Raw genomic sequence first — 16,369 nt, 5'->3', positions numbered from 1 at the left:
ACCCAAAATGCTGATTTTCTTTTGCCTGTTCTTTCAAATTAAATAAACTAAAATACTACCTTGTACTTGATTATTTGATGTGGGGTAGGAAAGGAGATAGATTCAACCATGGTAACTGGAATTTCATTAGAAAATAAGATTAATATAATTGAAGCAATAAAAATCCATTAAACTAAAAGTGCACACCAGGGGCGCCTGGGTGGCTCAGTGGGTTAAGCCGCTGCTTTCGGCTCAGGTCATGATCTCAGGGTCCTGGGATCGAGCCCCGCATCGGGCTCTCTGCTCAGCAGGGAGCCTGCTTCCTCCTCTCTCTCTCTCTGCCTGCCTCTCTGCCTACTTGTGATCTCTCTCTGTCTAATAAATAAATAAAATCTTTAAAAAAATTATTAAAAAAAAAAAAGTGCACACCAAATTAACATGCCCTTTTTTCATGAGAAGGAAAAAAGTTATGAGTACGGAAGGGGTCTTGTACTTTAATAAATATTCCCTCTCCTAAGACTTTGTTGTCTCAAGTGGAAAACTAGGGAAATGCAAACTCAATTTAATATATTAGTAATAAAGTGTAAAAACTACACCTGGACACTGCCACAGTCTTTTTGTTCAATATGAGTCTACACAAGACTAAGAACTCGGGATGGTCATTCCCAAAACGTTCCAAGTGTGCTGCTTAGAAAATTATGTGTATTTGCCTCTTGAAGAATAAAATGAAAAGAAAGAAAAAGAAAGCAGAACACAATGGGAAAGAGAAGGAAAATAAGAAATAAAGAAGAATAAGAAGGAAAGTAGTGGGAAGAGAAAAAGTCATAGACTTCCTGAGTTAGGGAAAGACTCTTTCAGAGGGAGGAAGATGGTTCTACTTAACACTCAAATCATTTTTAGCTTTATGATTATTGTCTGTCTACCCTGCTGTCCTTTTCAATCACCTTTCTATCCGCACTACAGTTCACCTAGAGTCATGAAATCAAAAAAATATATATTAGTAAAGCAAAAAAGTCCTCAGGACATCCCCTTCCTCTGCTACATTTGACAGACAAGGAAATTTGTCTGTGAAAGAGCTGAGGAGAATTAAGGCCTAAGATATGTACATAGACCAAAATATTTAAGGACTTCCCATGTCAGCATATCTGGTATTAGATTTGCCCAAGAACACAGAAAATTCTTCTAAACAAATTAGAAGAAATAAATTAAGCCGAAACAAAATTACTCAGGGTAAGGGAGTGATGGCCCTGGTTTAAAAAACCAGTTTTACAATAATTTACAGCTGAATATGTAGAAATTATGTATTGCCAGACGTCAAGTGCTTAATCCCATGTACCTGAAAACACTCAAGTTGTAGGACTAAGAATGTCCTTTATTATTCTTAACCAGAAAAGCCAGAGTTGAACTGATTGGTGAAAAGCAAACTTCCCCCACTTGGTTTATTTCATATAGAAGACACTTAAATACAGAGACTAACTTTAGAGTAAAGAAAGCCCCAAGTTTAGCCTGTCATAAGTTGTGGATATTTAAAAGAAGTTGAGAAGAAATCAGGAAGAAGCAAAGACCTGAATTACATGGTTTGGATAAAGGATGAGAGCTGACCTGGTATTAGCTTTTTCATGGACTAAAAGAGGACAAGACTTAACATCCTCAGATGTCCAGACAAAAGCAATCAGTTATTACTACTATTTATTTATTTATTTATTTGACAGAGAGAAATCACAAGTAGACGGAGAGGCAGGCAGAGAGAGAGGAAGGGAAGCAGGCTCCCTGCTGAGCAGAGAGCCCGATGCGGAACTCGATCCCAGGACCCCGGGATCATGACCTGAGCCGAAGGCAGCGGCTTAACCCACTGAGCCACCCAGGTACCCCAGTTATTACTACTCTTAAATGATAACTTGAGGTGACATTTTCTGGAAAGGGAAGACCACACAACATTAGCATATACTGTCAAAAAATCTGTAAAGTCTCTTTTCCTGAAATTTTATAAAATTAGGCAAGACATCTAGGGAAGGGGGGGGGGTGGATGAAACCCAGTGATTACGTAGAAGAATGGGGTATCATCAAGTACCCTTCTCACACTAACTAGTCAAGCAAAAGATCAAGAATGCAAAATTTAAGAAAATTTAAATTTTATTCTCTTAAAAAAAAATTTTTTTTAAGCGGTAAAAAAAGAAATTCCCTTCGTCTGTCTCCTAGCATTTACAGAAGAGAGCCCATTGTTTGTCTCTGTAAGGACTGAAGGATACTGCCAAAAATTATCAGTTTGTGGCATGACTAGAGTAACCTAATTGTCTTTGACTCATTTTTAATCTGGGTGGATGTGGTGAGAATGGGCTGATGTTGCTTAACAGCATTTAGTGTTGGTGTTAAATATAGAAAATTCACCAAAAAGATTCTTATCTACAGAGGAGTGGAAAACATTGTTATACATGATGAAAGAGTCAGAGAGAGCGAGAGAGGAAGGTGGGAAATGACCCCCTTCCTGCCACATATTTCATCCGTGAACAAAGCTCCCACTGGCTTCAAAAAAAAAAAAAGAGATCTGTGCCCAAGAGAAATAGTTCAATGTGTGGTGGGGACTGAAAAAGCAAGTCCATTATGAATAACATTACCCCCAAGAAAGTATACATTACCTGAAGGTAGGGATGGAAAAACGATGCACTATTCAAAACTGAAAACAGGATAACTAAATATTGTTACAAAGTACAAAAAGAATCAGTTCTGAAAGTGATCGTTCTTAATGCAAGGGAAGAAAGATTCAGAACAACACATCAGAAAAGCAGTTTTTCTTTAAAAACAGCAATGTTGTGCAATTTCATTTTGCAATTTTCTGTGACCCTAATTCTCAGGCTAGCTCACATATGGGTTGGATCTTGATAATATAGTTGAAAATTGACATTGTGGTCTCACATCTCAGAAGCACACCATACAATGGAATCACCTCTAAAAAGAGATGAGGAAAATAAAAATATTAGATATGTATATATACCGAAAATATTCAAGGGCTTCCAATGTCAGCATATCCAGTGAGCAACTAACAGTGTTACTACATATTAGGTATTTTTAACCTACAAGAGTTGATAAATTCTAACACATAAGTGCAGTCACTGTACATCCAGTGTTTGAGCAAACAGTTTTATCATCATTCAACAATTATATCCCTTAAGTATTCTTTATTCAATCATATGTAAAATGTCTGACTTGGAACATAAAACCATAGTAGTAAGAAAACAAACCAATCATACATTTTCCACACTTGCTTTACACACTTCATATAAAGAAAAACTTGAGTTGATAATCTGGATTAAATTTAACTTTTACCCCTAGAAAGAATCTGTAAAAATTCAATCTAACATAACAATGTTTAGCAAAGGCCTACTGTATATCCGGCTCTAAGCTAAGGAAAAGAAATGCTGAAGTTTTTAAAACATCATCTTTACCCAGAATGAGCCTATAATCTAGTAGGAGATCAATATACCTACTTCCACAGAATAAAAGACAGAATGGTACAAAGAATTTCAAGAAGACAAAACCAAGAGATTAATTTCTCCTTGGGATGGGATAGGAGTTGTCTTTGAAGAAGAAGACAAGTTTAGAGATATTAGTATAATTTCAAAAGTTAGATATGGTAGTCATGGAAGAATCAACATTCTGGATGAGAGTACAGAGAGAGTCGTCAGGAGGAGAAAATGCAAAGAATTGATCAGAAATGGTAACAAGGCTGGTGTTTCAGAAGTGTGGGCCGCTGAATAAGAGAGAGCTACCAAACACCTTACCAGGACTGGATGGATGGAGGCTCTATCAACTATGCTAACTACTTCGGAATTGATTCAATAGTCAAAAGGGGAATCACTATTTTTTGAGCAGAAGCATAAGTCAACCAGATGGAGATTTTAGGAGGATTGACTTGATTATAAGATAATTGGAAGGGAGAAAGCTAAAGTCCAGTTTGACTAATGCCATAATCTTAGAAATAGACAATAAGGGGTGAACTAGAGCAGTGTCATGGAGAAAAAAAGGGAAAGAATAGAAGCATAGGAGAAGGATAGGAATAGGACTTACAGAGTGACTCTTAGATGTAAGGTGCAATAGGAGTGGGAGTTGGATTCTGATACATTCTGGGTGATAGGAAGGATGATGATACCATGGACAGTGATGGCAAGGAGCCTAATGATCTTATGCCACTGTCTGACTCCAACTTCACTGCCACCTCTGGAGCTAAACTCTAGTAAACAACAAATTCTAGGTCAAACTCTGAGGTCCAACAATTAAATCACATTGGGAAATCTAATTCTCTCTTTAACCAGTACTACAGAAGCCATTTCTGGAGGTCAAAAGTATTAAGATTCTGTAGTTTTCTAAAAAGCCATAGTTCTGAAAGGTACACTAAATATATGTCTGAACCTTAACTAGATAATTCCAGTCTGACCATCCCTTCAGACTAATGTCCAACCAGAGAATCTGAGTTGAGCATCCAAAGATTGTTATCGAATTTGTTTCAGTTGTTTCCTTTTTCTATATGAGACAATTCCTAATGGTTACCAAGAAGTAACACTCTCCTAGTGAATCTTATCAGTAGAAGAAGAATGTGGAGTGATTGGCAAGCAACTGAAGGTTGGCCTTTAATGACCTATTCAAAAGTAATGTCTTATTAAAGTAGTTTGAATGTTAAAAATAATAATAAACTAAAGGGGAAATGGAATCAAACAAGACAACGGGTACCCATATGGGGGGAGAAGTCAATGTAGACGATATGACAGGAAGCTCCTACAGGGAGCCAGAAACAGTTGGCCAAAGATAGTGCCCTTGTCTCTGATAGAATTTTTTCCAAAGGCACTTAAATATGAGTACAAACTCTTTTAAAGTTATATTTTGGGGTCTAAGCTCTTATAAGCACATTGTCTCAGAACCTTAGTGATTCCATGTTCTCACACTACCAAGGCCAAACTAGGAGGAAGAACAGAACACTTGGAGCTCGAATGCCCCAGTTAAAACCCCAATGAGGGAGACTACAACTCTGTTTATTGCAGGTGTACATGAGAATGTTGGGGGGAGATGGGTGAAAGATTATTGCCAGGGGTCAGCCTGGTCTGATTTGGGATTTTCGCTTTGAGTGATATGACACCAAAGGACAACAAATGTGCCAATGTCTAGTGAGCAGAGGAGGTAAAGAGCTGAGTGAGAAAGCCACATGTGAGAGGATGAAGGGCAGGAGGAGAGGAGAAGATAGAGAAACAAGAAAGACAAAATAAGACATACTGGGAATGGGTTTTGAAACAAATTCTGTGAGTAAAGACTTTGCTCTGTGTTCACATCTTCCTATATGTAGCTTGCTCTGCTTTGCTTCATCAAGAGATATGTTCTCGATGCCAGACCTTGTGGGTGTTATAGACCTTGTGTTGGTACCAGAAGGCCAACAGAGATACCATCATGTCCAGGCTTTTCTCTCATAGACACCTATTATAACTATTTTTACAAAGTCTAGGAGCCAATAGGACACAGCCTGGACCTTGGGCCACATCTTTTTTACCTGGGCTTTCACTTCCATCCTCATTAGCCACTGCCAAACCACTGTTCAGGCTTTTGAGGAATTCATGTGAGCTTCATGAGAAAAGGGCAGACCTTTATGCTCTGCCTGTGGTCCCTAGAGGATGCAGGTTTGGTGCACCTGCTCACATGAAACTCAGCACAGCACTAGTCCCAGTTTCTCCTGCACAGTCAAATGACAATTTTCACACACATTTGGGGCAAAGAAGACAGCTCAGAGACATCTGCCAGCTACCATAAGGAAGTCATTTTATAAGCACCTTCTCAGCAACACCTAGCAATTGTCTCTGGTGAGATTTTATACTTCAATCATCCTTTTGAGGTAATGGGGAATATCTTAACGAGCACCAGCCACCACCTCTCCATCCTTGGTAGCCCAACACAGTACAGAAAACTTCTTCCTTTTCCTCCTCCTAACTGGGATTCAACAATTCGATTTTGTGGACATTAACTGAGCATCTGCTATATACAAAGCTATGAGATAAATCAGGACAGTAGAGGGATGAGCTTAATATGAAAAGCTTCTTGAGGCAAGTTGTATTTTTTTAAAGGTGGATTCATAGACATAGTCTAACCACACACTTTCCTTACCATGTGATTTTGGAAAGGCAGAATATACATTCCATCCTCTTGAGTCTGTAGAAGGCTATAGCCACTACAGAAACAATGCTCTGTGACATCCAAAGATATGTTATAAAAAAGTATATATATATATAGTTTCTGCCCTGTTTTCTTGGGATGCATGCAACCCAGCCACCATATTCTGAGGAAGCCAAGCAGCTCCACAGAAAGACCAGGTGTGGGAATCCCAGCCACCATCTCACTTGAGGTCCCAGCTGGAAGGGAACACAAACACCCACATATAAGCAAGCAAGTGAGCCTTCACATGACTCCAGCCCCGGCGTCTGAGCCATCCCTAGTGATGATGAGTGGAGGAAAGATGATTTTACTCCCAAGCCTTGCTGCAATTGCAGATCCATGAGAAATTAAAAAAAAAAAAGGAAAAAAAAAGCTGTGATTAGTTTTACCTCTGAATCTTGGGATCACTTGTTACTTAATAATGGATAACCAGGACAGACTGCATAGCATGAACTCAAGTGCTCACAGTCAATTTAGAGAAATAAGCACGTTCACAAACGACTATCATATGTCAAGGTATAACACAAGGACCTTAAGAGATCCACACATGAAAATGAATGTGCACACATATGTGTGTACATCCTGGTTTATGCAGAGGCAATTTCTGAATCCACTAAAATTAATGGTAGTTACCTCTGTGGAGCAGCCCTTGGGTTGAAGGGCTATCTCCTCGTATGTTTTAAGCCTTGCCTTATTTATACACATACTTACTTCTATAACTTCAAAAACAGTTTAAATGTCTAAAATAATAATTTAAAAAGTTGGGGGGGGGGATGAACTAGTGCTTCAAGCACTTTATGGGGCCAGAATGCCGTGAAGCAATGAGAGCTACTGGGAAGGGCTGCATCTCCTCTCCATGCCTCAGCACTCACCTCTGTAGGAAACAGTGCCAGCCTTGTCAGGCTCTGTGAACATTCAAGTGCTGCACAAGTGCCTGACCTGAGGAAGGACTCAACCAACATGAATACAAAACTTTAAGCACCTCTGAACTGCTGAGTGTTGTTGTGGCATGTGGACAGAGGGTCCCAGGTTACAGAATCAGACTGTTGCTTTAGGAAGAGAGACAGTCTCTCTCCTCTGAAGATGAGAGTAAAAAGAACCAGTGTTCTTAGGTATATTTCAAAAGAGAGTGTATGACAGCAGTGACTACAAAGTTGTTAAACTTCTGCCAATGCCACATTGACTAAATCCTTTTCCAAAATGTGAAGAGACCACTAACTTAAAACTTTCCATACCAATTCCCCATTCTGCTTCCCTTTCATGGTTTTCATTGGGTGTAATAAGTTGCCTGCCTCTTACAGACGACTGCCATCCACAGGAGGAGGCCAAGATTAGTGTTTACAGTATGTTTGCATCTAGCGTTCAGTTTTTCCCTGTATTTTGAGAAGCTGGGCATTGTTTCAGTCATACCAGAGGAACACTGATCTTTCCATTTGTTCTCATGTGTAGTTTCCCCACTGGAGTTATATAGGATGGTGTAGGTCACCCAAAAGATAGAAAGGGTTAGGTTAATGTCTCCTTCCTTAGAATGCCCCATGTTCTAAAATGTTTGTGAAAATGGTCTAGTTCTAAGGGTATGAAGGGTTGGAGTACTCTAAAAGAAATGGAGAAGGTGAAGTTGCCCATGAGATAACATGATGCGAGAGTATTATCATAGTATTTTGATAACTGACAATAAGTTATCTAAAGTGCTGTATGTTTCAGAGCAATGGCATCATCACTATGCTTGCAAAGTCAAATGAGTAATGAGCAGTTCCTCTCTGACTCAGAAACTTCTGTTGTTTCCTGTTTGATTTAACTTCCCCAAGTATCTTAGAAACAGATGAACTATTATTTCAGCTCCTTAAGGGCGACTGGGCTTGATGTCTTTTCTAATGAATCAGGTATTTGATCTCTTCCAAATTTCTGGCATTTCAGGCACAGTTTCAAAGCTCCATTTTCCTTTCCTTACTTAGAGATGATACCAGCTTCTCAAATACAAGAGAACTGTCTACGCTCACAATGAAATAAGCAACAACAAAAATAGTAAAAGAAAGAAATCATGCTAAATGTGGTCAAGAGCCAACTTATTCAATTTTACTAAAATGTAGCCACTTTAAATCCCTTTTGGTATCACAGGGATAAAATTAAATAAGCCAAGAGAATGACTATGTAACAAACAAATCTTGCTGATTCCATCACTGGGTAGTGAGTATGAACAAATGTCCGTGTGAATTGTAATGAATATACAAACTGTACAAGCTGCATACTCCGAGTTCTCCCTGACACATAGGGTGGGATTGGGTAGGGACACAAAGCATCCCTAATTAGCTCTTTATGAAGTTCTTGAAGGGGAAAAGCATTATCTACAATGATTCAGTGACAACACTTAGCAGGGACTTCTGAAATTGGTTCAGAAACCACCAGCAAAATAATAATAATAATAATAATAATAATCATTGTACACAGGATTGATGTGATTCTCTACTCATAGCCAGCCCTCCTCCAGACCATTTTCCCCTGCTTTCCGTTGTCTCTTTCTATGGAAACATGCTGGAAAAGGAAGTAAAAGGAAGGTTTGTGTTCAGATAGCAAAGAGTCAATGAATCTCTTTCATATATCTTAAGTACCCTTTTATCACAAGTCTTTAGCACAAAGTCTGCATGAACAAGAAGGCTCTCCGTCTAAGATAAATAAGGTCTGAGGATCTCATGTAGAAAATGGAACTGTAGTTGCTAACATTATATTATATAATTGAAATTTGATGTGAGAGTAGAACTTCAATGTTCTCCTACAACAAAGAAAGGGATAAATAGGGGCGGCAATAGGATGATTTAGCTCAAGGAGCGAAACACTTTCACAGTGTGTGTATATGTCAAATCATCCTGTTATACACTTTAAATATCTTACAATTTTGTGAATTATACCTCATTAAAGTCGGGGAGAAAGATGTCTATTGAAGTTGACATTACTTCAAAACAACAAGAGATAGAGCCCCACTAACTCATGGCTTGAGGTTGAATACATGTTCTATTCTTAGCCACACAGTCCATACCTCTTTCCCCACCACTAAAATTGCCTCTTCAGTGATCTGACTAGGACCATTTTAACACCTGCTCTATCTTCATCCCCTCTAGGTAAGGAATTTCTACACTTTCTAATCCATTTGTCAAAGTGCACACATGCACACAGCCCCTCACCTAGCATAGGCAGAAACTTTTTATTTAGTTAGTGTTCTTTATTTTATATATTCTTAAAGTAAGTAAAATTTTTTTCCATAAAAAGTGGTTTCTAAAAAGTAATAAAACTTTTAGAGTGTGTCAAAGAGTCCCAATACTTACAAGGCTACATGGAAATTGCCTGTGCTAACAATGTTGGTCTGATAATCCAGGTACCTCTTTCCCTGTCCCCAAGAGCTGTGGTTTCAATGACAGTACCTCAGATTACCTTTTTGGCCAAGAAATAACATCTCTAAGCCCATGACAACCAACACTCAGCAGACAATACAAACAAAAACAAAAAGAAAACAAAACAGAAAATGAACGCCTTAGTGACACTCCTGCCCCAGGAAGGACTATTCAGGGCTCCCCACTGACCGCTGACTCTGAAGTCTTCCAGACTGTGTTTCTTCTCTAACGAGGCCCACTTGCCCCCAAGAAGATCCTTTGTTAGGCTTGTATTATGAACTGCATGTTGACATCCCCATCCCCGCAAATTTATATATTGAAACCCTAATACCCAATGTGCTGGTATTTAACACCGAGGCATTTGGGAGGTAATTGGGTCATAAGGGTGGAGCTCTAATGATGGAATTAGTGCCTTTATAGGAAAAGACAAGTGAGCTTGCCTCTCTCTCTCGTATTTTCAGCATATGACACAGAGCAAGAAGAAAACGGGCTCTCAGCAGAACCCAACCATGCTGCCCCTGTGATCTTGGGCTTCCTAGTCCCGTGAACTGCATGAACTGGGAGAAATAAATGTTTGCCAATGAAGTCAACAAGTCTGTAGTATTTCTTATAGCAGCCCAAGACTAAAATACTTGAAACTTATGAGAACTGTCCAATACACCAGGCCATTCTAGTCATGTTGCTGCTGCTGGTAGGTCACAGACCAGAAAGCATTGCGAGGACCCGTGGGGCTTCTAATTCACAGGGATTATATACCGAGCCCAATAGCACTTTGCTGCTACATATTGTATATTAACTTCTAATATGTTCCATAAACTGAGAATAATAATCCATGAACCAAAAAATTTTAAGCTCTCTGTGTCTTGGTAACCTCACCTGCAAAATGAAGATAATATATTTGTGTTTGCAGGATTGTTCTGCAGATATGAAAAAATGCTTCGGACTGTGCCTGGAATATAGTCACTTAACAATAACAACAACAACAAAATGCTTTAGTAGTAGTGGTAAGAAGAGGAAGGGCAGAAGTAGTTGTAGTAGTAGTATCAGCAGTACCAATAGTAGTAGAAGTACAGAAGATGCCTGGTTGGGCGTCTACCTTTGCCAGCTCAGGTCATGAACCCAGGGTCCTAGGTTCAAGTCCCATAGCAGGTTCCATGCTCGGTAGGGAGTCTGCTTCTCCCTCTCCCCTTGGTCCTCCCTGTTCATGTTTGCTCTCTCTCTCTCTGTTTCAAATGAATAAATTTTAAAAATCTTTAAGAAGTACAAATAGTAGTAATAGTACAAATAGCAGTGGCACTAGCTGTAGTAGGAGACATAGAAGTAGAAGTAGTAGGACTCTGAGCAGTAGTGGAAGTAGTGGCTGTTGATATAACAGCTGTGGTAGTAGAAGTAGTAGTAGAGGTTGTAGTACAAGTAGTAGTTTACTAGCAGTAGCAGCAGTGGGAGGAATAGAAGTACAAATAACAGGAGTAGTAAAAACCGTAGTAGTGATTGTAGTAGTTGTGCAAGTAATAGCAGGGGGTGGGTAATCGTAACACGAACGAGGATATTTGGACACTACAAGAAGAATGCTGAGAAGGGAAGAGTTAAGTGGAGACCCTGGACATTACAGGCAGATCAAGTTGAAGAGCAATCATGGCAAGCATTAGGAGAGGAAGATTCAAAGAATCTGAGGAGAACAAAAAGAAGGCATCCTGGGGAACTGCCCACACAGATCCTCTCAGATGGGGTTATTCATGAGGTGGGTCCATTCTCAGAGGTCAGTCTGGGCCTCACACTAAGTTCCAAAAAAGTGAGATCTGTAGTCCGACACCAGAAGAAAGCCAGGATCCAGCAAGACACATTCAGAACTTTTGTTCACAAAAGAAAAAAAAAAATCACCATTTATATATAGTTTTTGTTCAACATGTATTTAGTAACACTTAGAAAATGCTCCCAAATTTTAACAAAGCCAAACACCCCCAAAACCAGCTGATTAAGGTTGTTGTTTTCCCAGAGCCTGGCCAATTTCAGTTTGCATGATTTACTGCCCTCGCACCCTGGTGCTTCTGGAATCCCTGTGTGTGCTCTGGTCACCTACATTGTGCAAGTATGTGCCTCCCATGGAGGAAGGACCTGAAAGTGTCAGACCCACACAGTTTTGCCTCTCTCCTTCAGGTTCTAGACTGCCTCTCCAGGAAACGTTCCCTGACCAATCCTTTCTAAAGCCATTCTGAGCATTCCTCTTTTCAACATGTTTCCACAGCATGAGGGATTTTTCTTACCACACCATATTATTAACTGGCTCTTTCTTTTCCATATTTTCTAGTAGGTTGTAAGCTCCCTCAGGGCAGGGTCTCAACTCTTTTTTACTTGTGTCTCTCGCACCTACCAGAATGCCTGGCGATTGGCACTCTCTTCAGATTTGCTAAACAAATTACTGAATGCTAGAGGTAGACGCAGCGACAGGGTTACCTGACAGGTCCATTGCACCAGGATTTCTAACAGGGCACAAAGGGGTTTATATGACATGGAGTACAACCCCAGGCTAAACTAGCCCCACACCTCTGAAGAGACTGAGTGACTGCACAGGCATTTGAACCCACCTATAGACATTCTGATTTTTAAATTAGCATTTTACAATTCTGTTCGTGACTTCTATATTCACAAAAACAGTAGCTAAAATCACAGCTCTACTACCCGTAGGCATGTGTTCACTGAAAGTCGAACTGGCCCAAGTGACAAGACGGTCCTATAAATAGGCACAACACCATTTGAAAATTTGGCGCTTGGGAGACAGTGTTTGGTGACAGCCAAAAGTGCCCTTAGAGAGAAAATAGAGATGAAGAGGAAAGAAAGAGAGCATGGCGGAGTGTGAATTCACACGCACCATCTCCTAGGAGCCACAGAGCAAAGCCGTGAAACAATGCTCACGCCACGATGACTCGTGCTTTGGCACCGACGACATCACCTTTTCAGATCCAACAGCCAGAATCGCCTATCCTGGGCTGATGTAGAAGCCCACGGGATGTTACTAAGGGAGGAGAAAGAAAATGTTCTTCTCTATATAAAACAGCTCAGCGATGACTCAATGGAAATTTCAGCTTTAGATACACCTTTTTTCTGTTCAAGTTTATTAGAAATGATTACAGTCATGCTTGAACAAAATACATCAATACCTCCCAAAAAGGAATAGAAAGACAACACTCTTTTCTACCATGCCTACATACATGTCCACTCACTACGGATACTTGGGATTAGGTACCAGTAGGCAGGCTAGCGCAAGGGAACATAGCAAGAGATCCCAGAGTAACTTAAGGAGAAATAAACTGAGAACATAAACTTGAGTGTGGACCAGGGATCCAGTATGTTGAAAACAAGCATGTTAGCGTCCAACTCTGGAAGGGTTTGAGATGAGAACTAAAAATGCAGGGAAATAAATCCTCCTGAATACGGAGCAGAGACTACAGGAGACAAATATATCCAACTTCCCGGGGTTGGGGGTGGGGAGTCGGGGGGACAAGAATTTGTAAAATGTAATTAGACCTTCAAATTTCTCTAAGACATTTTAGAAAATCCAGTTGAAATGACAGGGGGAAAAGCTGTCCAATTCTGCGTGTGTTTATAGAAAAATGAAGGCAACAGCTAATAGACCAATTACGTCTACCTTTGTTGCAGCCTCCTCCCCAATTTTCAATATAATGTGAATTAGAGAGTTCACAGACTTAATCAAAGAGAAATGTTAGAGACCGAATTCCAAGATTCATTTCTCTGAAAACATCTTAGCCAGACATTTTAGAGGTAACACTGAAAATCTATGTGACACCTGTAAAAACAACAGAGTTTGAACAGAACTGGTCTGTTTTAGAGAAACACTAGCTTCTATCAACGTATCCCAGGGGATGGATTGGCAGCTCTGACCAAAGTTAAGAGAGAGAAGCAACTAACTGTCCTTGCATTTTTTCTATCGACTATTGTTTTTAAATGAAACAAGATGGGATCGGGAGGGAGACAAACCATAAGAGACTCTTAATCTCACAAAACAAACTGAGGGTTGTCAGGGGGAGGATGTAGGGAGAGGGTGGTTGGGTTATGGACCTCGGGGAAAGGTATGTGCTATGGTGAAGGCTGTGAAGTGTTTTTAATCTGGCGATTCACAGACCTGTGCCCCTGGGGTTAATAGTACATTATATGTTTATTAAAAATTAAAAAAAAATTATTTTAAAAAGACTATTGTTTTGAAGGGGCTGACCAAGAGCGTTAATGGTTTCATTATTTTTATTCACTCTAGACTTCTTCCTGCTCTGTCATCATCTCTAATTTGAGATCATACTTGGATGCCTCTCACCATTTTCAGTGATCTGCCCTTTTTCCTTTGTCCCTGTATTGCCCCTCTACTTCTTATTTTTTTATTGGAAAAAAATTTCCCCCATTATTATCTCAGTTTTAGGCAGCTTCTGAGACATAGAAATCCCTACCACTACTTATAACCATGGTGAACACTTTTCACAATCCTTCAAGTCCTTTCTTATTGTTACTATTTTTGACTGGATGCGTAAATAATTCTGTATCCTCTTTTGTTACACTTAAAGCACTATCTAACGGCCATGTTGTCTTCTCACTAAGAACTACTCAAGATATGATTTTAATTGTGGTGGGATAGCACATTCTATAGCTATGCTATATTTTCCAGTTATTACCAACTAATCCAATTTTATTAAATATTAAGTAGTTTCTAACATTTCACTATTAGAAATGATAATGTGATGAAAACTTGAACATAAATATATGCCCACATGACCATTTTCTTAGGATAAATCTTTATATAAAAATACTGATCTGAAAAATATGGCTGTTTTAGGTGCCTGGGTGGCTCAGTGGATTAAGCTGCTGCCTTGGGCTCAGGTCATGATCTCAGGGTCCTGGGGTGGAGCCCCGCATCTGCCTCAGCATCCCTGCTGAGCAGAGAGCCTGCTTCTCCCTCTCTCTCTGCCTGACTCTCTGCCTACTTGTGATCTCCTTTCTGTCAAATAAATAAATAAAATCTTTAAAAAAAAAAAAAGGAAAAATATGGCTTTTTTCAAACTTCTGATGGCTATTGGTAAATTATTTTTAGGCAGGTTGTACATTGTACATTGAGATGAACCATGAGAGACTATGGACTCCAGGAAACAAACCGAGGGTTGTAGAGGGGAAGGGGATGGAAGGATGGGTGAGCCCGCTGATGGGTGAGCCCGCTTATGGGTATCAAGGAGGGTACATACTGCATGGAGCACTGGGTGTTATACACAAACAAAGAATTGTGGAACACCACACAAAAAACTAATGATGTACTGTATGGTGATTAACATGACATAGTAAAAAAATTAAAATAATAACAACAATTATGGGAAAAATACTGGGAAAACTGAGGAAATCTAAATGAAGTCTGTAATTTTGTTATTAAAAAAAAAAGAAAGGTTGTACTTGAAACCATCCATCCACCCTGCAGAGCTCCTGACAACCTTGATTATTACCAGTTAAAACTTGCTCTGTGAAAAATGCTACATAATTTTTGTTGTAATTTGAATTTTTGAAAATTTGCTTTTCTTGTATTATTAGAGGGTGAGTATGTTTCATATTTTGTTAGCCACTTCCATTCCTCCTTTGTGGTTTCCTTACAGGTGTGTATGGCAAATTACGATTTCTTAAATATGTTTGCTGTTTATCTTTTCTTCCAGTCTTAGGAAATGCAGAAAATTTTTATCTTTTCCATCAGTATTTTCCTCTGTGATTTTCATAATTCCTTTTAAGTTTAGAAAATCCTTTTTCGTCCAGAGATCAGATGATACTCATCTATATTTCTTCCAAGTTATTTTGGTTTAACTATTTAGATTTAACTCCTGAATTTATTTGGGATAAAATGGATAATTATTTTTATGGAGGGGGGGGTACACTTAACTGAATTTTTAAAGTCTAAATAACTACTTTCCCCAAGTAATGTTGTAAAATTACCACCTTCTCTTTCACTGATTTATGGTGCTTCATTTTTCCTATTAAGATTTTCTACATTCTATTTCCAGTCTATTTATTTTTATTATATTAAGAGTTCCAATCTTTAGCTAATGCAATGTTGTTCTTACTATTTTGTTTTTTGTAACCTAGTAGAGTGATAAAGAACTCTGCTCTGGAGCTAAGTGCTTGTTCTCTGATTTTAATTCTACCCCTTACTAGCTAACTGACGATGGGCTGGTTATGGCCTTGCTGTGATTCAGTTTCCTTCTCTGTAAAGTGGGCATACCAATATTTGTCTCCTCACGAGGTTGTGAAGATTACATTAGTTTGTAAAATAATGAGCTCAGACCAGTGCTGGAAACGTAGAGTGCACCACAAAAGTGCAGGCTAGTTGTTGTCCTGTTAACAGGGCAAGCCCATGTAACCTTCATCTTTCAAAATTTTCATAACTACTTTAGCTATTTTTCCTGGCATTAAGTTTTCAAATGGAAATAGATTTATTTATTTTCTGATGATAAACAATACATAGTCACTATAGGAACAACTTTCACAAAAGGCATGGATGTAATTTAAAATCACTTATATTAGTTGTGTGCCACATCTCATGTTGATAGTGGGTGTCTGAGAGACCGAGGCACAGAATGGATGTCCACACTAAATGTGAAATAAAATTGCAGTAGCGAAATGCCAGTTTGGGACAAGTGACTAAATACCTCAGAGCTATACCATGTCTGACTTGACAGTTCAGTTCTGTCTTTCTCGGCTTCTTGTACGGACTAAAGACCAACTGAAGTCGTGAACAGAGAAAAGAGTGTTCTAAGAAAACAGAATCCCAGCTGTCG

The 16,369-nt window shown here is 39.2% G+C and overlaps 1 protein-coding gene across 2 annotated transcripts in view; it reads right to left on the bottom strand.

Annotated features, from left to right (window-relative positions):
- The window catches only part of CYTIP (cytohesin 1 interacting protein), an 84,283-nt gene that overhangs the window by 59,462 nt on the left and 8,452 nt on the right, over window positions 1-16,369 (bottom strand). Inside the window, exon 4 of one of the 2 annotated variants that reach the window (XM_082690278.1) lies at window positions 12,424-12,567. The exons of the other annotated variant lie outside the window; for it this stretch is intronic. Coding sequence (XP_082546404.1) covers window positions 12,424-12,426 — 3 coding nt within the window. The 5' untranslated portion in view covers window positions 12,427-12,567. The remainder of the gene's footprint in view (window positions 1-12,423; window positions 12,568-16,369) is intronic. 2 annotated transcript variants of the gene reach the window in all.

This window comes from Mustela nivalis (assembly GCF_964662115.1).
Source record: "Mustela nivalis genome assembly, chromosome: 11".
Classification (NCBI taxonomy): Eukaryota; Metazoa; Chordata; class Mammalia; order Carnivora; family Mustelidae; genus Mustela; species Mustela nivalis.
Note: the sequence above shows the minus strand (reverse complement) of the source record. Positions and strands in the feature narration are given on the sequence as shown.